The sequence below is a fragment of the Peromyscus californicus genome, unplaced genomic scaffold (genome assembly GCF_007827085.1).
Source record: "Peromyscus californicus insignis strain IS unplaced genomic scaffold, ASM782708v3 Scaffold_23__1_contigs__length_62951481, whole genome shotgun sequence".
NCBI classification, from domain to species: Eukaryota; Metazoa; Chordata; class Mammalia; order Rodentia; family Cricetidae; genus Peromyscus; species Peromyscus californicus.
In genome coordinates this window covers 6,330,413-6,353,340 of record NW_026294534.1, presented here as the reverse complement: position 1 = coordinate 6,353,340, position 22,928 = coordinate 6,330,413, and the positions used below count along the sequence as shown (strand labels likewise).

Below are 22,928 nucleotides of genomic sequence, written 5' to 3'. Positions count from 1 at the left end.
GTCTGTTTCTTCCCAGGCTACGGAGAGAAAGCTGGATGGCCAGCCCGATCACACTGGTGCTTGAGCAGCCGCAACCAGAGGACCCAGGGCCTGGGACTTGCCGGGCCATTGTCTAGGGGTCCAGTCTTCATGGACCTGTAGGTCCAGGGGCAGCTGTGTGGAACCACAGTTTTGGACGTAACAGCTCCTTTGTGTTCCCTGAAGAGTGACAACATGTCACCCGCCCACCTCAGCGATGCACTGACTGATTCAGCTGGGTTTTGGGTGTAGTGTCCTGCCTCGGTTGCCTCTACAGTATCTGCATCCTTAAGCTAGTGGCATTCTGGCCTTGGTTGGGAAGCGGGGGTGGGGGGGTGGGGGGCAGTCATTGCCTCTAGTGTGTTACCTCTGGGGACACTCTTAGCAAGGACTAATGTGACAGGGAGTTGGGTGTAGTTAGGGTGAGGCTGCCAGCCTGCGTTTAGGGTCAGCAATGAGGGTAAATAAGAACAGCCATGACCTTGATCTCCATGGTGCACCATCAGTGTCAGAGCTTGGCCTAAAGCTGGAGCCATGGAGGTCAGCCATGACACCTGTCGGCACGACTACCTGCTGTCCCAGACCAGGCACACAGCTCTTCTGTCTTAGTTCAGACTCTGGGCTCCACAGTGTCATGTGGATACCTGCCGTGGCAATGTGAGCAGGATTCATGGGGAGCTGGCATTCTGAGGCTGCTCTCTGGGCACCTGACAGGACAGAGGGGTGGAGACACCAGCCATGGGACCCTGTGTGTGCACTCTGGTGCAGACTGCAAGCATGGCTGTATCCTGGGGCAAGTAAATGTGGTGTCTGTGTGTACCCCACAGCTTCCTAGCATGTGTGGGTACATATGTGCCGAAGTGGGGTGACCCCTACATGGGGGAACCATGGAACAGCATGGCACAAATGTGCTTTATTTTATTTCTTTGTTGCAAAGTTACGAGCATGCTAGGTTACATGACCCTGGAGGCTGCCATAGATAAAACCAGACCCCAGGACTGTGGGTGACAGGATGGTGCTGGGCTCTGTACTCGGTGGCCTGAATTGTGTGCGTAAATGAATGTTGTAAGTAAATAAACCATTAATTAGATAAAAACATTTCTATGTGTACTTTCTGCTCTAGCTAGTGTTTAGTTGATGCTAAATCTTGTCTGGACCTGTAATAAATTTCTCACACACATTTTCTTTTCTTTTAAAAAGTTAAAAAAAAAAAACAACCAAAAAACTGTGCCACACACAGGAGAAAAACCAGGTTATCGTTAAATATAAGCAAATATCACAGTATGTGTAGATCTCTAAGGAACAGAGGGGGACTCAGTCACTCAGATGGCAACCTATGCGTGACAATGATACAGAGGGGTGTGATGCCCGGGGCTGGGGACCCAGTAACAGAGACCTGGGACTAATGGACTGATGGGCACAGCCCAGACCAACGTCAATGCTCCACTGGGGCTTTGAGAGCTGGCATGATAGCTTGGGAGCCTGTCAATGCAGGGGACATCCCAAGTGGGCTTTGGGGACAAATGCAGTTTTCTAAGATGCCATTTGTAATAGGCATGAGGTTCTGGGCCCGGGACACTTCACATTTTGTGTGTCAGACTTACTTTCTGCCCGAAGATTCCTTTTTCTCCATCAAGGCCAGGAAGACCCTGTGTTGTGGAACAGAAAACACAAGCAATAAACAGTCTAGAAGAGGTGACGAAATTCCCCAGAGGGCTGCGTGGCTGTACCAATGACCACCGACCAGCCTTCTGCTTTCAAGGTTTGGAAGCTCAGGTCCAGGTGGCCAAACCCCACCCCAGGGGCTGAGGCGGCTGCTGATGCTCATGGCCCCGAAGGTGACATCTCCCTCTTACAGATGAGCCTCCCCTTGAGGGAGGGACAGTCTTACTGGACTCTGGGTGACCAGAAATGAACCTGCATTCTAGATCCTCTCTGTGGCTCATTACAAAGATTAGTCCCATACCAGGAGGAACCTCCGGGGCAGGTACAGTATTCTAAAAACTTCAGCATGGGGTGAGCATGGGTTCATGAGTTGTAGCAAATGCACCCGAGGGGACGTCCCTGTGGTGTATGCCCAGCTGGTTGGCTGTGCCCAGGGTGGGGCCAGAGGGCCATGGGAAATCTCTACTTTTTGCTCAGTTTTTCTGTGAACCTAAAAAACTGATCTAAAAAAAGAAAATATGTTTCAAGAGCAAAAAGGCAACTAGCCAGCCAGCCAGAGTTATACAGTACATGGCTCACCCGCATTCCTGGGAATCCCATGATGCCTTCCTCGCCCTTCAAGGTGGTGCCCTAGGAGAGAGGAACGAGAATGTGAGGTGTGCCTAGAGCTGAGTCCACCAGTGGGATGCTCTGCAGCCTTCCCAGGCCCCTCAGTGACAGGATGCTACAACAGGTAATGGGGTAGAGAGAGCAAAGGGCTGTGTGTGGGCCACCTTTATCCAGGATGCCACATCACCACCACAGGGTGAGTGACAGTGAGGAAGAGCTAGAAGGTGAGTCACACTGGATGGGATACACAAGACTGGCCCAGAGTAGAGGCCAGCCTGTCTCCCGCCCAGCCCCTCATTCACACACGGTCATGCTCAGCTTATAGCTTAAGATAATGTTAATTCCTTGTGCAGCCTTGGTGCAGTGGGAAGGGGCTTGGACCTGCCTAGGCTCAGTGTGCTGGGCTCTGCTGACTCCCTGTGGGAGACCTTGATTTGGGGGATGTGGGGATGCGGGGTGGCTTGGGAGAGAGAGCTGGGGAGTGGGAGGAGGGAGGAGGGGGGATCTGTGGGTGGTATGTGGAGTGAGTAGAAACTTCCTTAATAAAGAAAAATGAAAAAAAGGTAATGTTAATTATAATTATAATTATATTATATTATATCCAATATTATCATACAAAATATATTATGTATCTTTGATACCTTCCCATGTAGAGAAGTGCATGAGAACCCAAGAACCCAAGGGCTAAGACCAAGAGCACACCCCACCGTTCTTTCAGAGCACACCCCACCATTCAGAGCACACCCCACTGTTCAGAGCACACCCCACCGTTCATTCTCACAGGAGCCCCGAAGGCGGCACAATCACGGAGGGAAAGAGTTTCATCACTGAACTTACTGGTATCCCTGTCTCTCCTCTGCTTCCCTTCTCACCCTGTGAAGAACATACAGAATAAGAAATGCTTGCACCTTGAGATCGGCGGTACTTATGCACCGATCCCGGCTTAGGGATTAAAAAGTACTTGATAGAACTTTAGGCAGTCTTGATGAATTCCTGGCAATTGATAACAGCACCAAATGCTGCAGCTTCAAAATCCAAATGCAAAAACGATTATTTTTCTAGAATTGTCACAAGATGAATGAATTCCTATGTGATTTGTGATGTGTCTGAAAGCCTTTCTCTGCTTTTCTGAAGCAGTTATCTGCACCAGAAGCAGGGCACAGGCACTTCTGAGCATCCAGGGAGATGGATGCTAGCTCCCACATATCTGTCCCACAGTGGGAGAACACACCCTAAGGAGACCCCCAAATGACCACACTCTGTCAAATAAGGTCTGCTTAGGAAAAGGCAGTTAGTTGGAACACGCTAACATCTCAAGCCAAGAGGCTTTAAAAGCAGCATAGGCTTTCTTCACTATTTTTGGACTGTTTCGGACTGGCAGGTCCTTGGCCCATCTTGGCTGCCCACACTTCAGATTCTGCAGCTCACAATCGCCTCCTGCTGGCTGGCAGGAACTGTACAGTCCCCCTGAGAGCTGGTGCAAATCTGATTTTTTTTTCTTTTCTTCTCACTTTGGCGGTGAGGTCTTTCCCATCTTAGGATGCAACTGTTTGCATAAAATGAAGCAAGTGACATCTGCACCCTCCTTTTCCTAGGTCAACTGGGAATGACCACCCTTTTACCTTGTACAGATCCGGATGGTACGTTGTCGTTGTGGGCCCAACAAGCGTGATGTCGGAGGGGATCCCGTTGGGTCCTGGCTGGCCTACGTCACCCTGCAGATTGTTCAGCAAAAGTGACAGTTTTGAATCAGAAGAAGGGTACGTAGCTTGGGTGACAGCACAATCCTACCACACACACTATTTTGTTTCGCATATTACTGAATGCCTGCTTTGTGTCGAAGCAAAAACCATTCTAAACCATCATATCACCACATCAAAATCAAAATCATAATCTAAAATGGTGTGAACCAAACTTCCACCAGTAATTGTTTAGAAGTGATGTGTCGAGGTCACAGAGATCACTAATAATTCTACACTGTACCTGCTTCTGTGGGATACAGCCTTTGGTAGATTTCTTTTTTCTTTTTTTTAATTAAACATTTTTTTTTTATTAAGAAATTTTGTACTCACCCTACATACCACCCACAGATCCCACCTCCTCCCTCGATGGATTTCTATACAAGGAAGTTGTCAGGTCTGACTCTGGTGTCACCGCAAGCAAAAGGTGTTGTATACGCTAAAGAGCAAAGGCTAGACCAAATATCTCAAGGAGGCGGTCACTGCGTTTGTGTCAGTAGCAGCGATGGCCAGCAAGCCTCACACCTTGTCACACCCTGTCTCCTGAAACTGATGAACACACACACACACACACACACACACACACACACATACACACACACACACACGACACCTGAGTTTGAGCTTAGCTATCATGTAGCTGGAAGGGCAGCAGAGGAGTGCTGGGTCACCCTTTGAAGAAGGCTTCTGTGTGTGTTCTGAGTGCTAACATGCTTGAAGACTGTCTGAGGCCACAGTACCCATGACGGCCTTGCTGTGTTCATTAGTATCCTTTTGTGGCTTGCAGACCTAACTTCATCTCCACGGTCCCCCACGTGACCATTCCCTCCCACTAGTGGACTCCTCCCAGGTCCTTATTCCTTTCATTTTACACTGTTACTGTGGGATATTTCATTGTAGGGGACTTTACATTTTTATGTGTTTTGATCTTCAATTTTTTTCCCCCTGAATATCTTAGGAATTCTGATTTCCACTTATGGAATTCAATGACAGCATGTACATAAAGAGCCAGAGGGACAGATCTGCTCAGTGAGCAGCCAGGCTCACAGGTGAATGAGAATGGGGTTGGCTGGATGGGGTGGGCGCCATGTTCCTCTTCCAGGCTATGGGTCTTGGAAGGATAGCAGTAGGAGGTAACAGAAGTCACATAACCCTTTCGGGACTGAAGTCAGCCAGGGCGGCCATGTGATTGTTCCCTGTGGTAATTCCAGATTATTCTTCACTTGAGTCCCCCCACCTTTTTGCTTCAAGACAGGGTCTCTCTGTGTAGCCCTGGCTGTCCTGGGACTCATTCTGTAGCCCAGGCTGGCCTCAGACTCACAGAGATCCACCTGCCTCTGCCTCCATGTGCTGGGATTAAAGGCGTGTGCCACCACTGCCTGGTTCAGTTGAGTCCTTTTAATCATCTCTGGGTCCCACACCTTAGAAGACACTCTTAGGGGACACTTCCACTTCCCAGTCCTTAAGATAGGTGGAAGTCACGTGTTCCTGTCAGAATCTACACCAGCCTAGACAGCTCACATTCATGTCTCACTGATCCACAATTGTCCCTGGAGTGTGGGCGACCTGACACTTGACACAATCTCTGTGCAAATTGTGTGTTTGCAGGTCACCTGGAGAGCTGGGCAGTGATGGTCACTAGTTACTGTCATCAGGTCTCTTTACCTTTTCGCCCTTCTCTCCGTAAAAACCAAGTCCTCGGTTGCCCTGGAAACAGAGATGGTGTCTATGAGTTTGCAAGAATCAAGAATGACAGCGAATTGAAGGATTGTTTTAGAAGAAAAGAGACCAAGCCCTCCCTGAACTGTGATCCTTGTACTTTAGGAGCCAAGCGCCTCTGCCTGGTCCTCTGCCTGAGGAGTGAGTGGTGGAGACGGATCCTGTCAGCTCACACATTAGCACTCGGCCCATCCAAAGGAGGTCAGAGTTCGTCCTCAGGTTCTGGGTCCTCTAACGTAAAGTGCAGCCCAGATGATTGTCCAGACACCGCATCTGGAGATCCAAGTCATCTCATTTTGGTAAAAACCACCCTAACTTCATAGAAGCATTCCTTTCTTTCTAATGATTTTAGGGGACTTAATTAACACTGATCACATTTCATATTTATATGCCTGCTTGGATTGTTTTCTGAGGCGAAGTCAGGCCTGCATCTCAGCCAGTGTTTATCTAACAGCTCCTCTAAGGAGCAGCTGGGCTGGAGTCAGCCCTCCCTGACGCCTGGGACCAGCGATGCATGCGAGGAGCCACCCCACGAATTCACACGCGTTTCCACACAGAGTTCTTTCCTCTTGGCCCCAAGCAGCTGTGTCTCTTTCCCAGGGTCTCTCTCTTGCTACAGTGAGCAAGAGTCACACAGGACCCTCCAGTCTCTCTCTGCAGTCTACTGTCTGCCCCCTCCGATGCTTAGATATCTTTTGAAAATAAAAGCAAAACCTTTAATTAAATTCTGCTTCTCTTGCTCCGCCACCTGGCTGGGAGCTCATATCAAAGCACAGCATGGCGGCCATGGAGTCCCCACAGCATGCCCTGCTCAGAGCTGCTCCTCAAAGTTGCCAGGAAGTGACTTGGCCCAGGGTGAGGGGGCTGTTTGTATTTGCAGCGGCCAGGGGAGATCTGAGGCCAGAGCCTGGGCTGGGCCACTGCTTCCTTGGCCCTGCAGCCGAGCAGACTTCCGCTGTCCTTGGCTCTAGGCCCTTCCCATCCTGCTCGGGGGCTGTCTGATGGGGGTGAGTGTGGGGGGAGTGGGGGGTATCCAGGAGCCTCCTCGAGTTTCATCTCCAGCTGGAAACTCTGTTGGAGGGATGGGAGCCTAAGGGGTATGGGGGTGGATGGCGGGCAAGGTCACCAGGGGTCACAGAAATGGGACTGCATATGGAGCAGGCGTGGGAACATGAAGACCTGCATCTGGATATGGAGCAGTGGATGGCTCTTCCAAGCTTCCTGCTGGACCCCAGTATCTCTGATCAGATATTTTCCTCATCAACATTACGGAGTCTGGACATTTGTCCAGCTTTCCCAGGTCATAACAAACCCTGGCTCTGTTCTCCAAGGTTCTAACAAACTGCATGCCTGACTCAGAAGCACTGGACATGTCTCTGGTGCTGACCTGAGCCTCTGAGGGATTCTCACTATAGCCAGGTAGGATGGGGGTCTTCCACTTCCCTTAAACAAACACAGTGCCCCCCTGCCCACCCTGGAAAATTGCACCTGCAGATAAACAGGAGCTGCCCCTAGGCTGTTCAACTGCACCTCTTTCATTGCACACAGCCACAGAGGTGTCATGGAGCCCCAAACAGCGTCACCCAGCATCCTCACATTGGCTTGGGCCAGGTGCTCAGACACTCCACAGGATCTCTTCCTACACAGCAAGTCTTAAACTACACAATGGCTCTCAGCGTAATCTACACCACAAATAGCTGTCAGCCAAGTTGTTCTCTGGTCGAAGAATGCAGGCATTAATCACCAAAGAGCCCTCCCCCGCCTTGTCCCTGCCAACTTACTGGTTGTCCTTTGGGTCCAGGGGGCCCCGGTGGTCCCTGCAGAAATACAAAGACATGCATATTTTTCTTTCCCTCCCAGGACCCAGATGACATCTGCTTGGAGGTCCTGGGAAAAACCATCAACTGTCCACTTCGAACAGTATGGTCAGAGCTTCCCCACATCTGTCTTGGTGGGATGAAAAGCCAGGAGGAAGACGGGGTCAGTGTCCTTGGAATGCATCGCTGTCTGCCCACAGCTGTTCCTGGTTTGCTTGTGTGTTTTGGGCTGGTGACTTTCACCCGTGTCCTGGATGTGTTTGTTTCTATGCTTTGTGAGGTCCCAGGCCCTGTGACTGCAGCCAGATTCCCCTGATGACACTGTCACATTTTGGTGGTGGAATCACAAATGCTCGTGGACAGAACGGATCTGTAGGTCAATTCCACAGACTCAGCACCTGCACATCTGCACCCTAAGGTCCTCGAACTGTGTTTTCTATCTGTTCCATACACTTTTCACATGTGCATGCACGTGTGTGTTCACATGCAAGAAGGCCAGTGGCCTTCCTCAATCACTCCATCATACTCTATTTTTTGAGGCAGGGTTTCACACTAAACCTGTTGCTTACTAATTCAGCTAGGCTGGCTGGTCAGCGGGATTCTGGGATCCTCCTGTCTCCGCCTCGCCATCTCTGTGATTACAGGTGTGTTATACCATACTCAGTTTCTCACATGGCACCGGGGACGGGACTCAGGCTGTCATGCTTACACAGCAAGCAGGCCACCGACTGAGCCTGTCCAGCCCCTCTGAACTCTATTTAGAGGAAAACCCTAGGCCGCTCAGTTGTTGCTATATGAGTGAGCCTAAGAAGTGCTCTTTTTTTTTTCCCTGGATCTCACTCTGTAGACCAGGCTGGCCTCGAACTCAGAGATCCGCCTGTCTCTGCCTCCCAAGTGCTGGGATTAAAGGCATGCGCCACCACCGAGAAGTGCTCTTAATGAGGCGGAAGTCTTCTCGTGGTGGCCGAGATGTGCTTGGTCGGGGCTCAGTGAGGTGATAAGAGTGGGCGGGGCTAGTGAGGAGTGGGTGGGGCTGGTGAGGAGTGGGCGGGGCTGGGGAGCACTAGCCCCCTCCTCCTCCTTCCTTGCAAGCCTTCCCTCACTCCGCTTCTATCCCCTCACACTTTGCTGTGTCGTTGTGCCGCCCACCAGAAGGGAGGGACAGCCTGTAGCCTCCACACAGTGCCTTTCTATAAAGGACACCCAATGTCTCCCCTTCTACAGTGGATATGGCCCAGGACACCCAATGTCTCCCCTTCTACAGTGGATATGGCCCAGGTGGGATGTTCCTGTCACACACAGCCTGGCCCAGAAAAAAATCTGTTTCCTTCTTGTTGACCAGAGTGGGATATTTGGTTTGCTTTCTCCAGGGATGAAGGTCCCTTGTCACATAGTTAATATGGAACCTGGAGAGCTTACACATGATGGTAGGGACCCCAGCCAGAACCAATCTGTGGCTCAATGGTACTCAGTAGGTAAAAAAAGGAACATCCACGGGTCTGACATGGGCCTGGGGGTGACCAAGCACAGGAACTTACCGGTCTTCCAGGAGCTCCCACGGGACCCATCTGTCCTATTGGCCCCGGGCGGCCAGGAGGCCCCTGTGGACAGACAAAGAGAGCATGGTTTGAAGACAGGCAGACTCGTGTGTCTACTCCGATATTTTTCAAGTTCTGTATGGAATAGTCCCTAATGAAAATGATACTCACCTGGTAGCCGACCAGTCCGGGCTCTCCAGGTTCACCCTGGTTGAGAGGAAACAGGGTTAACTAAGAATTACAATTGTGTGTGTGTGTGTGTGTGTGTGTGCATATGGGTGAACGAGTTCATACAGGCACACGTGAGGCCAGAGGTCAATATATTCCTCAGGAGACAGCCACATGGTTTCGTGAGACGGTCTCTCATTGGTCTGGAATTCCCTAAGTAGGCGACTCTGGATGGCTACTGAACCCCAGGCATCTGCCTGTCTCCACCTCCCCAGTGCTGGGATTATGTATCAGACACTGTGCCCCACTTTATACACGGGTTTTGGGATTACTAACTCAGGCCTTATGCTTGCAAGGCAAGTCTTTTGCCGACTGAGCCATCTCCTAAGCCACTGAGAGTTACTCGTGTTGAGCATCTTTGGGTTCATTTACCTCCACGGCAGAGCTGGAAGTAAGCATGGAATATAGAAGCCCTGACAGACTGAGGTATTTGGTCTGGGGCATTGAGAGCACGGGGAAAATAAACCCAACCCAAACAGAATATGATGACCACCCCCCAACCACAGCCTTGAGCTCCCCATGAATCTGTGAATTCCTTCTTTCACTCAGAGCTAATTCCTAACTAGCTTTGTTGACAGTTTACATGGGATCCCCGAGTCCCGTCTCCCACCCAGGGCACACATACCCTGTATTTGTCGCGGTCTTCTTGAGATAGTGCGTAAGGTTCACCTTTCTGCCCCTTGGGTCCTTGGGGCCCCTAAAGTAGCAGATACACCACAGAAAGAAAAGCACAGAAGAACCCGTTATCTTCTAGCGTGATGACACAGGTGACTGCCAGTCTTTGTTCACAATGTCCAGTGTCCCCATGGATTACATAGGCACCCCCCCCCACCCCATACCAACTTCCTCAGGGTCTAACTATAAGTCTGAGGCTTTCTATTTCATACTCTTAGAGTTACAAGGGAAACACTTTATAGGATTTAAATTATCTTCAGAACCTCCACATTCATCCTCTGGCATAGAACTACGTTATCTTTTCTTTGTAATGGTATTGGTGCCCCAACAACAGAAACAGGAAGACTCTTAGAGATATTTAATACAGGAGAATGGCTTGACTTACGTCAAAGCTAGGCAGTCTGTACAAATGGGTGCACATTACCTTTGAACATCTATATGTAATCAGCATTTTACAGTGACATGTGTCTCTTGGTCATGAAGCTTAAGCTCGATAGACAGAGGAAGTCATGCAGTTCACTGAAACACTGAACCACACCAAAAAGAGACAGGGGTGAGTGGGCGATGCAAGGTGGAGGTGGAACCCACTGGCCAGAGAAACCAACTCGCCACAGGATGAAGGTGGGGATGCTTGCTCATGGCTTCTTTTCACCTCAGTGTTTTCAAAATACAAAGGCTTAATGAAAAAATGTTAGCATAACCTGAAATATAGTTCTGAAAGAACACTTTAGGACTCTTTGCAAAGATCCCAAGAATGAGGTCACTAAATGGACAATTATAGGAATTCCATTGTGTATCTGCCTCTTCATAGATGCTGGAGAACCTGACCACCTTCCAGGTGCCCAGATGATTCCTCAGTGCCAATAGACACTTGGGACAAGACTCCAGCTTTCCGGTTTAGTTGTGCTATTACAGTCGTTCACTGTTATTTGACTTAGAATATGGAAGGAAATGGTGTGATCCTTGGAAGACAGTAGGCAAGAACATACATCAAGTCACTTATCTTCTACCTAACACTGAGTCAAGAATAGAGACAATGGATTTGTTTGAACCCAGAACAGTCAGCTGTGGAAAAAAAGGAAGAAAAAAGTGGGCAGGAAGAGCAGCTTCCATCAGCTGTGAAGGCAAGGACAAGGCGTGGCAGGCGGCCCTCCTTGGCTGAGCCTGGGAAGTGGAGCCAAGGCCCCATTATGTTTGGTCCAGTTACACTGACAGGCTAACCATACCACCACGTTGCCCTTATACTCACAGGGAGGCCAGGGAAGCCCCCAGGTCCAGAGGGCCCTTGTGGACCTGCGTCTCCTCTGGTCCCATTGCAGCCGTCATAGCCGGGTCTCCCTCGGGGCCCACCTTGCCCTGGGTGTCCCTGGAAAGCAGAATGGTGTGTGAACAGTCGAGCTTTCACATAATTGATCTGTGAAACAACGGTAAATGTTCTCCAAAGCCACACCCCCAGCACAAACCCAAGGAAGATAACTCAAAAGTGGACAAAGGAAGGAATGAAAGATTAAACAGGCAAAGATGTAGGTGTGCCTTAAGCAGGTGCAAGGCTTCCTCACAGGCGCTAGGGAACTTGGCTTTCTCTGCCTTGCCCTGGGGGCCTTTCAGCAGGCAGTGGGAAGAAGAAATCCTGCAAGCCTGTGAGAGCTGTTAGATGCGGCTGTTGGATGGCTTTACCAGCCTCACTGAACTGTGCTCTGGTGAGCCAGAGAGGCTGGATCTCAAGTGAAGGGGGTAGTCACACCCCAGGACTGGATCTCAAGTGAAGGGGGTAGTCACACCCCAGGGCCGGATCTCAAGTGAAGGGGGTAGTCACACCCCAGGGCCGGATCTCAAGTGATGGGGGTAGTCACACCCCAGGACTGGATCTCAAGTGAAGGGGGTAGTCACACCCCAGGGCCGGATCTCAAGTGAAGGGGGTAGTCACACCCCAGAGCTGCTTTCTTTGCTGACACAACTGCTTTAATTGTTTCCTGGTCGTCTGAGACAAGGCCTCACTATGTAGCCTAGGCTGGATGCCAGCTTGAGATCCTCCTGCCTCAGGCTCCCAAATGCTGAGGTTACAGATGTGCACCACCATGCCCGGCAGGGGTTTAGATTTAGACAAGAATATCAAAACCCTTCGGCATGTCCACTGGGGAGGCAACATGACCAAGAGCCTGTCATGAGCAGAGGGTCTTGGGTTGCACTGAGCGGGTTCTGACAAATGGGACGGAGCCAAGAGCCTACACTTCGTGCTTTTTTAGAACACAGTCTGTTTTGATATTTACCAAAACAGTACGCATTTCGGTATTTAGGTATGTTTTGTAATTGTGCAATTTCTTTAAATGATGTATCTTGGTAAAAACCAAACACATTCCAAAGTGGTTTCTGAGGCCATTTGGATGCCTTTTTTTTTTTTTTTTTAAAGGTTTGAGAAATTTGGAAAATTTTAAGAGTCTGGGAACAAATCCCACATAAACAATGATATTGAAAAATACTAAAAGAAATTTCTCTCTTTGCACATCTCTTTGCTGTAGGTGGCTTTGGTCTGCGCAGTTGTGCTGTGGTGAGTCGGCGTTATCCCTGCTGTTCTGTGGGTTCAGGAGTGTCCCTTCTCCTTTCTGGGGTCCTTCTGGGTAAGGATGAGAGGGGCTTCTAGACCTGGCCTTTCAATTCCGCCTCTAGGAATTAGCTTTCTACAGGGTTCACCTGAGCTCTGCTGTCTCTGTGGCATTTCTCTGAAACATACGGCTGAGGTCTTATGTTTGGTGGAGACTGCCTGCTGTGGTTCCTTCCTAGAACCGACCCACAGCACTGGAATATGCACACTAACATGGTCTCAGTTTAAAACTGAGCTTTGAAGACAGCGTCAAGTCACACTGACCTAAACATCCATCTTTCAGTATCTCATTAGACACCTTTCTTTGGGACACAGCTCTAAGCTCCGCATGGATGCTGCCTTACACAGCTTCGACCATGTAACATGATACAGTCCCCTTAAGATCAAGAGCCACAAACTGATGAGTGCTGACAAATGACATTCAGGCCACATCATCTGTGCTGTACTCTCTGCAGTGACTCTGGCATCTGTGAGCAGAGCTGAAACTGAGGACATGGTGGCGACTGTCCCTCTAACTTGGTAATCATTTGGTATGAAATAAACATATGCATGAAAAATGAACAAAAATGAGACATCAGTTTCCACTCCATCCCATAATGTTCCTCCATCTTAATTAATTTGGATTACCAAACCATCAAGATGGAACTGCGGGGCAGTCCAAGGAGTTCCAAGAAGTAGTTTAAAAATGGGCAATTTAGTTCCAGGCTGTTTGTGGGAAAACATCTTTTATGATTTGTTTATCTCTGGAAATGTGTGGATTCTGTATTTGGCCAGTTTCTCAAGATCCCAAGGAATGCAACAATTACTTCATTTTTCCTGACTACTGTGTGGTGTAACCCCAAGTCTGCTGGAGCACACTATGGGTGACACTGAGGACCCGGGCATGCTGAGCTCATGGTCTGCTAAACATGGCCGCCTTCCCTTTGCTCCACTTCCTTTAAGACTGTGGGGCTATGGTTCTGAGGGCAAAGAGCAGACTTCCCTTCCCTGGCTCCTGTTCCTGGTATCAGGCCTGCTAGTGAAGCTGGGGAACCGTCTCCTTCCCTGTATGTGCACAGTAAGAGAGCAGACATACGCCAGCAGGGCACAGACACAGTGAACATGGGTGAGGTCCACAGAGTCCATGCCTCTAGCCATAGCAGCAGACAGGACGTGTGATAAACACACTCATCCCTGAGCTCGGGTCTGGCCAGGAAGCCTGCCTGCCCTGGGAATCTGCTGGCTGAGTCCTGCGAGGAAGGCTGTGAGTCAGGCTGGCTTTGTTTTTGTTTTTTTTTGCCACAAGAAGTAAAGTAAACTAGCCTATAAAAACACTTTTATTGCATTTTAAGATTTTCTCATGAGCAAATCAACTCCCCCCCACCGCCCTACAGTGTGGTGTGTGTGTGTGTGTGTGTGGGGGGGTGGCGGCCTTGAACTCATGGCAATCCTCCTGCCTTATCCTCTCAAATGCTGGGATGACAGGCATGAACTCCCACCTGGAACTCTCCTCTGGACTTGTTATGTGCAATTACTATAGAGAATCTGGACTGCTCAAACTGTGGCGCCTTCATTCTATCCTGGTCCTTGCTGGGTCACTTCATGTTCAGATTGCCCATGCGGCAGATGACCTCTCAAGGCCAGCTCTTTAACGTCTGTGAGCCATGCTCTATCTTTTTGACTGCCAACAAGGTCAAGTTTCAGCAAAGCAGACTCAGTCCTGAAGCCCTATCTATAAGAACCTTCAGGAAGGAAACCCATTGTTTGCCTGGAATCCAGGAGAAAGCCAAATGCAGAGAAACCCCCACCCCCACCCCGTTTGATGCTATAAACAAAGAAGCCATTCCATTTCAAAGGTTTCTTTAAGTTAGAAATGCATTGCTTGGAACACACACAATGTTTAACCTTCTCTCTCATCTTCCCAAACACTTACTGGAATTCCATCTGCACCGGGGAACCCAGACACGCCTCTTGCTCCCTGTGAATAATCAGAGCAATTAAAGAGCAGAAAGGCCCAGAGCCACCCTCAGCAGAGGACCCCAGCCAGGACCCCCAGAGCCACCCACAGCAGAGGACCCCAGCCAGGACCCTCAGTCCTACCCACAGCAGAGGACCCCAGCCAGGACCCCCAGAGCCACCCACAGCAGAGGACCCCAGCCAGGACCCCCAGAGCCACCCACAGCAGAGGACCCCAGCCAGGACCCCCAGTGCCACCCACAGCAGAGGACCCCAGCCAGGACCCTCAGTCCCACCCACAGCAGAGGACCCCAGCCCGGGCCCATACCACATCTCCTTTTGGTCCGGTTGGCCCAGGAGCTCCCCGTTCGCCCTTGTCTCCTTTGCGGCCCTGTAGTCCTGGGAAGCCTTGCAACCCTGGGGGCCCAGTGTACCCCTGGGTGCCCACTGGCCCCGGCTGACCCTGTGGGAACAACACATATTCAGTGTCACATTTGAAATCAAGCATGCGTTCTCAGTTACAATCATTTTCCCAATTGCACTTCCTAGTCTCCAAGATCTACCGTCTTCACGCACGTCATGTAAATGGCCATCTTCTACCAGAGCCACCCCAGAGGGGTCGTTGGCTAAGGAGAGAGGTCAAAGAGCTTCAGGGGAAACATGTTCAGTACGGGACACGAGAGTGCTTGACAGGTGAGGTTGATGGCAGGCGATCGAATGTTGGTTGAGCTGCGGTGACGGAATCAACATGCTTGGCTTTTAAAAGTTTCTTTCAGGTAAAATGCTCCCAACAATTTTCTCAATATAACATATACAGGAGCAAACAAAACACAGCATATCCTTACAATAGAATATTACTCAGCCTTAAACAGAAATTACCGATACATGCTCCAACAGACACGAACTCGGAAGACAGACGCTTATGAAATAATCAGTAATAACAAGGACTAAAGGGTCCCATTTATGTGAAGTCGCTGAAGGGGTCGAGACCTGTCTACTGCCCCATTTCCAAGCCCCGTGCTGCCCCTGGGATGGGGGAGGCTTACATCTTTGTTTCTGGTCTTTTCCTCCATGGCCCACACGGGCAGTCTTGACTGTGCATTGTCTCTACTGCAAAGTGTATGTCTTTACTGAGTGTTGAGAGGTCATCTCTAGTGTCTCATAGGGTTAAAGTGAGAAGACAAATTTCATAGGAGGTGAGGTATGGGGTGGATGTCACGGAGGTGCCCATCTAGGAGCAGGGAGACCTTCCTCAAAGCTGTTCATGTCCCTCTTCTACTGGTTCTTGTAGGAGCCACAGGTGGATGGGAGAGTCCCATTCTTTAAAGACTGGCACCCCAGAGCTCAGGTACCCTACATCCTCAACCCAAGGGGAGTCTGGAAAGGTCCCTGAGGCTCCATCTGGCTCAGTGCCTGAGTGGTAGATACAAGGCTCCACTCCTCCATCTTTCATGCCTCCTAGCATCATCCAGCCATGCCACACCATCAAAAGCCCAGCCAGGCCGGGGCAGACTCAGCATCCTGAGCAGTGGCGGAGTCCATGCATCACAGCCTCTTTGGAGAACATTAGAGACAAGAGGCCGGTCCCACTGTGTGGCTTCCCCTGGGGACAGTGGCTCTGTGGGCTGGACCCAGGACCCTAAATTCCCCGTCTCTGAAGCACTGTGGTTTGATTGCTGTTTGTGTGCTCGGGAAAAGAACGTTTTGGCTCTGACTTTTATGGGTCTTTTCCAGTCACGTCCTTCTTGGCTTGGTTTGTGGTGGTGATAGATCTAGCTTCCCTGGGATTGGACACAGGCGGCGGAGCAGCCTCAGTTCCCCATGTCCTGTAGAGGCCACCCCTTGCCAGTGTTTACAGTGATCACGCCAGGGGGATGGGACACTCCTCACGGTGGCATCTATCGTTACCGTTCACAGCCTGCAAGTCTGCCAGGGGGGCTAACCATTCCAGAACCGAGGAATACACAGGTCCCCATCTACCACAGGACTTGTATGGGGGCCATGAGACCACCCTGATTCCTCATGTTCAAACCCTTTCCTGGACCCCCTTGATGGGGAAGACACAGAGTCCCCTGTGAACTCATTTCCGCTCACTGCCGGCAGACCTCTGACCTGTACTTCTCGGATGGGTGTCTGGCTTTGGGGTAAGCTCGAGGCTTGTCTCCTCTGGAACAGGAGGTCACCTTTCATTGCACAACCCAGTGGTTTCCTACACTGTGCAATCCTCACCTTTATCTAGATCCAAAATACCTTCCTAACCTCAGAGGGAAATCCAGACCCATTTAACAGTCCGCCCTCCCCTCCCCCGGCCCCCCTCCGGCTTCCTCTTCCCCAGTCTCTGACAACCATCCTTCAGCCTTCTATCTCTGTGGCTTCCCTCTTCTATAAATCAATAAAAAAAAAAAAAAAGAAATCACGTGATGTGTGACCTTTTGAGTCTGGCTTCTCTCTCCCTCAGCATAACGCTTTGGGGGCTCGCCTACGCTGTGGCGCAGACCAGTACTTCATATTCATGGCTGAATATTATTCCATTGTATGGATATACCTCAGTCTGTCTTTTCATCGACTAATGGGCATATTTGAGTGTTTCTGTATGTGTGTGCCTGGGCATGTACGCCACAGCACACATCTGGAGATCAGAAGGCAGCTGAGTGGAGTCAGGCCTCTCCGTCCACCTTTACACGGGTCTAGAGGGATTAAACATAGGTCTCCAGGGTGCACCGCAAGCTCCTTGTTTTGCTGAGCCATCCCACTGGCCCATCCCACTTCTGTTATTTCCAACAGCCCTGCTACCATCATGTGTGTCAAACATCGGCCTGAGTTCCTCCTATCAGTTTTTGGTGTCTATCCCCAGGACTCATTGGGTCCCATGACAGTTCCACATTTAAGTTTCTGAGCTATGACCAGACTTTTTCCTCAGTGGCTGCACCATTTCAGGGCTCTACCAGAAACACTCCAATTTCACGTCACCCTTATGTCAACACGATTTTCTTCTTTGGCTCTAGCCAAGCTTGTCAATTTGAACAACTCCTGGGTGTTGATGGACTAGAACATTTCACAGCATCCAGGCTGCTTCTCTCGGGGAGGGGGGCACCTCGGGGAGAATGTGTGTTGGCGCCTGGGGCTGGCTGCTGTTGCCAGGCTGAACCCTGCCTTGTGGGGTGACTGGGCACTTGTGCACATTCTCAGTGTGCTCCTGGGAGGTGTGTTTGGATTGTCAGGCTGGGGCTTTCCCCAGGATGTCCTGCTTGGGCGGGGGAGAGCACCGTGGAGTGTGAGCAGCAGCTGCAGGCACAGGTGATGAAGCTTTCCCTTTGTGCTAATCAGCGGCCGCAGCCATTTCCATCCTCTGTTGAAAAGTCCAGCTCAGAAAACTCACTTCCATCTCTTCCTTTCCTTGTGTAAAGAGGTTAAAAATAAAACTGTCCCGAGAGAAGGTGTCTACACATCAGCCTCAAAACTCCCAAATCCACAAAGCTCTTCAAATTCCTGCAACATCCCTGAAAGTCTCCTCCCTCCCATGGCCATTTCCATAGGGCAGGGACACAGAATACATCTTACAAGTCTGTGGACACTTTTCAAAGGACCTGGAAGATCGTGTGCTGTACCCCCCCCCCCCACCTCCACCCCATTCTACCCACAGAGATGGGCTTCTTAGGAAGAGGGACAATGAGAACTGTCCTTCCACTGTGCATCTCGGGGAGGTGGCCCACCAGATGTTTAACAACAGCAATCCCATTTTGTGCCCTGGTGATGACATGGGGAAGTGGGGAACACCGGCAGGGAGGAGCCATCGCTGGGCTTAGAAAGGCCCGGCATCAAAGGCTGTCTGCCTGGATCCTGGCTGACCGAGTTCTGTCCATGTGTCTCTGGGTGGGGTCAGTCATTCCAACTTTATGCCAAACTCACTAGAAGTACAGTGTCCCAGGCATGGCTCTGGCCCCTTGGATCTGTATTCCACACAATTCCTAGAGGTTCCTGTGTGCATTGCTGCTGAAATACCACCGTGTCCCGCCACACCACTTCCCTCCACTGGCGCTCAAGGGAGGAGATGGTTATCTTTTAATAAGAAAAATCTCTTTAGTGTTAAGTTCTAGCCCAGAGAGAGGTCTGGCTTTTGAGTGAGGCAGAGGGAAAAAAACATTTTTGTCAGCTACATATTAACTTCAATCAAACTTCCCTAGAAGACAGCATAAACAGGAGTTTGTCCATCCGACACCCTGTCCTTCCTTTCTGGAGTCATGACTGGTGCGTACCTGGTCGCCAGCCATTTTCCAGAGGGCGAGGCCAAATTCAAAGCCAACTTTACTAAACTCCGTGGTTCTGGAGGAGGTGTGCTGAGGCCACCAAGAGTGCTCCTGAATTTGGGAACATTTACACCCGGAAACAGGGCAAAGTGTCATCAGACTGTACGTGTGTAGGCGCAACTGGACACTGGGCCAAAGGCCAGAGAAGCCCAACACCCGTCTCCAAGGACAGAACCTGTCCCTGTGCACACCAGGATGTTCAGTCGGCTGCAGCCTTTCCTGGTAGAGCAGAATAGATCTCGGTGACGCAAAGCCCAAGGCTGAATGGTAGGAAATTCCCTCTCCTTCCTAAGCTGACTCTTCCTGTCTCACCTTTCATGGGCACCAGTCACAGACCCTCCTACCCTCCCCAGCTCCTTGAAAACTCTTCCTTCCTCTGAGGGCAGTAGACTACAGCTCTTGGTGATCCTGGGGAATTCCTAAGTGCTAGTTGAGTTTCTGTAAGGCTGATGGCATGCATTGGAAAATCCGAGAGATGTCCGCAAAGGCAGACATCTTCAGGATCTGGGAAACTTATTCTTTACCCCAGAATTTAGAACTGTCTGTTGTTCATAAGGATGACCAGTTCACATCTGTAAACACGTTAGATCACCCACAGTGTGAATTAAAGAGGGCCAACTGAACAACATTGGACTCGTTATATGATGAAGGTTGATAAGGACCTTAGAACTACTCTCCAAAATAATTTAACAGATTGTGGTTAAGGAGGAAATAACACCTGGGCTTGGTGAGATGGCTCAGCGGGTCAAGGCACTGGCCGCCAAGACTGACGACCCGAGTTCCACCTCTGGGGACTCACATGGTGGAAGGAGAGAACCGACTCCCGAAAGTTGTCCTCTGACCCCCACACACATGCACAAACGCCATGTACAAGTGTGTCCCTCCCCCACAAATATATATGTGTGTATGTGTGTAAATGTGTATATATATGTAATAAAAAATTTTAAGTAAATAAAATCCACATGTGATGAAGCCATCTCTCACTCCACTCAGGAATGTTCCACTTGAAATGGATCAGACTCAAATGAAAGAGGTGAAACTAAAAAAACCCCAGCCAACCACCACCACCACCACCACCACCACCACCACCACCTCCACCACCACCACCATCACCACCGCCACCACCACCACCACCACCACCACCACCACCATCACCGCCACCATCACCACCACCACCACCACCACCACCACCACCACCACCACCACCATCACCTCCACCATCACCATCATCATCATCACCACCACCTCCACCATCACCACCATCACCACCACCACCATCACCACCACCACCACCACCACCTCCACCACCACCACCTCCACCACCACCACCACCGCCACCATCACCACCGCCACCACCACCACCACCACCACCACCATCACCGCCACCATCACCACCACCACCACCACCACCACCATCACCTCCACCATCACCAACCACCATCACCATCATCATCATCACCACCACCTCCACCATCACCACCATCACCACCACCACCACCATCACCACCACCACCACCACCACCTCCACCACCACCACCTCCACCACCACCACCACCATCACCACCATCACCACCACCACCACCATCACCAACCACCACCATCATCACCATCACCACCATCACCACCACCACCACCATCACCAACCACCACCATCACCACCACCACCATCACCAACCACCACCATCACCACCATCACCAACCACCACCATCACCATCACAACCATCACCAACCACCACCTCCACCACCACCACCACCATCACCACCACCACCACCTCCACCTCCACCATCACCACCACCACCACCACCACCACCATTACAGGGGAAGTTTCGAAACTTTGGGTTGTAAAAGATTTCTTAGACACAGAAACCACAAAACAAGAGTCGACAAGACTAAAGAGTTTGATTCTCCGAATACTGCTGAAAACAAAAGGGCTCTAAACTAGTTAAGTCCGGCCCTAACTAGATTACGGGCTCCCTGGTGTGCTTCTGTACAACCTCTGCGGCCATTCTGCACTTGTGTACCTGGCAAGCTCTGGCCGCGTCTCATTTCAGCGCTCTCCCAGCAGTTCTCAGTACATCCACTGACCAGCACTCCTCAGCACTCCTCGTCCCACATGCAGCCTGCTGAGTGGCTGCCTGCTCACGCACTCCCCTGCCGCTGTCTGGCTCTCCCCACCCCAGCTCTATTTTTAGAGCGTTTTCCTTCTTTTTCTGTGGTTTTGAGGTTCGAGCCCAGGGTCTGGCACCTGTGGGGCGGGGGCTCTGCCACTGGTCTACACCCCCAGCCTGAACCCCTTTGGAGACCACTATAACAACATCACCGTTTCCGAGGCTCAGCCTGCCACCCTCATCTGCCCCAGCCCCATTAAGTTCTGTAGACCCCTTGAGCCGGTCAGGAAACACTTCAGTCTTGCCTTAGCCCTGCACCAGCCCCACAGAACTGCTGGTTGTTGGCTCCGCAGAGGGTTTGGCCTAGCTGTCTGCACAGCAGACGGAATGCTGCCCAGGCCTTCATGATGAAGTCATCAGGGAGACCACCCAGACTCTATGGAAGGAGGCCTGTGTATCAGACTGCGCTCAGCATCTGATTAGATAATGAAATATTGTGGGCAGTCGAGGTGCGGGTGAGGCAGGGCTCTGGAATGCGGGACGCTCCTCCTCCAGGACGCTCAGCGCTGCTAACGTTTGAACCTGGCTGCTTTGAGGACAACTGCCCACGATGAGCGGAACATGCTTAGCAATGGGTAGGACCCGGGTGGGACTGCTGTGGCTGGGGGTGTGTGCGTGTCAAAAGTTGCAAAGAATCAGGGGTGTGTACAGACATCAGCCTGCAAAAAAATCTATAAAAGGAAGAATTTTAATGTTTACCGAGTATCTCAATTTTGAAATTTTGAAATGAAATCAACATTCCTGGTGGGAGGCACAGGGCCAGGGCATGATAGTGCAGTTCCAGCGGTGAACACCAGGTGGCAGTCAGCCTCAGCCTCGAGGCGTGTTAGGAAACCTACCCTCTGACTTGAAGGCTTTGAGCCTCTCCAGGGTCACATGACTCATCGTGGGGACAGAGGGCAAGTCCCTCATTTGTCATGGGGTGCTAACCTCCCTTCGGGATAATCCTGAGGAAAACTGTGCCGGCCTAATCCAGTCAGTCCAAGGGGCTATTGCATTCCTTCTCCCTGTGACAGAGTGGTTGGACTCAGTCTTGTTAAAGTATACTAAGTATTGACACTGGGAGCCTGCTGGACCCACACCTACCCCAGTGTCCCATGCCACAGTGACTTTAAATGACATTAGATTGAATTCCTCCCTGGGACTAAGTCAGAACATGCCTAACAGACCCGGATCCGGGACATTTCCAACATTGTTAACCCATTAGATTTTAATTCCTGCAAAGTCCAGGAGCACAAATCGTTATTTTGCTCATTCTCTGGGGGAAACTGAGGCAGGGGTGTGGCCAACTAGCCTTGTACATCCTGAGGGAGTGAGTTCACATGGGAGATGGTCATGTGGCTCTGGAGACTCACTGGCAGCCTGGGCATGCTCACCACAGACAGGAACTGAGGTGTGAAACCAGGTTAGGCCGAGGGCAGGTGTGACGAATGGGGACAGGATGTCTCCCAAACAGCTTGAGGAAGAAGAGTAGAACAGGACACAGCTGGCAGCAACGTGTTTTAGGAACAAGACAAAAGGGTATAAAATTGACTTCTGAGAGGCTAGGAGACGGACCGCAGAGGGTGGACAGCCTGCAGGTGGACAGGGTCTGTGGGAGGCCGAGGGCAGTGGTGACGACCATGCATGCTACTTGACTACCACAACCTACTTGAGAAGAGGAGACTGTTGCAGTCTCTGCATGGCTGGAACCCCATGCTTGGAGATGGAGGAGCCACCATAAGGCACCTAAATGTGCATCACTTGGACCTAAAAGCTTGAGAATGTCTCCTACTGAGCGATCTCACCTGACCTCACCTGACCTGGGACAAGTTCACTCCAGCCCTAAGGGGCCGGAGGGAGGGCATGGCTGGGTGGCGGAGCAGCCCTGGCATTTTCCACCCCGCTCTTCTCACAGCCATGCGGC

General features: G+C 50.8%; 1 protein-coding gene across 2 annotated transcripts in view; it reads right to left on the bottom strand.

Annotated features, from left to right (window-relative positions):
* The window catches only part of Col4a2 (collagen type IV alpha 2 chain), a 142,863-nt gene that overhangs the window by 39,739 nt on the left and 80,196 nt on the right, over window positions 1-22,928 (bottom strand). For both annotated transcript variants that reach the window (XM_052751637.1, XM_052751636.1), the window contains exons 5-16: window positions 14,874-15,008; window positions 14,523-14,567; window positions 11,258-11,374; window positions 9,959-10,030; window positions 9,277-9,312; window positions 9,106-9,168; window positions 7,532-7,567; window positions 5,697-5,738; window positions 3,915-4,007; window positions 3,130-3,165; window positions 2,263-2,313; window positions 1,623-1,667 (exon numbers count right to left, since the gene is read on the bottom strand). In XM_052751637.1, coding sequence (XP_052607597.1) covers window positions 1,623-1,667; window positions 2,263-2,313; window positions 3,130-3,165; window positions 3,915-4,007; window positions 5,697-5,738; window positions 7,532-7,567; window positions 9,106-9,168; window positions 9,277-9,312; window positions 9,959-10,030; window positions 11,258-11,374; window positions 14,523-14,567; window positions 14,874-15,008 — 771 coding nt within the window. The remainder of the gene's footprint in view (window positions 1-1,622; window positions 1,668-2,262; window positions 2,314-3,129; window positions 3,166-3,914; window positions 4,008-5,696; window positions 5,739-7,531; window positions 7,568-9,105; window positions 9,169-9,276; window positions 9,313-9,958; window positions 10,031-11,257; window positions 11,375-14,522; window positions 14,568-14,873; window positions 15,009-22,928) is intronic.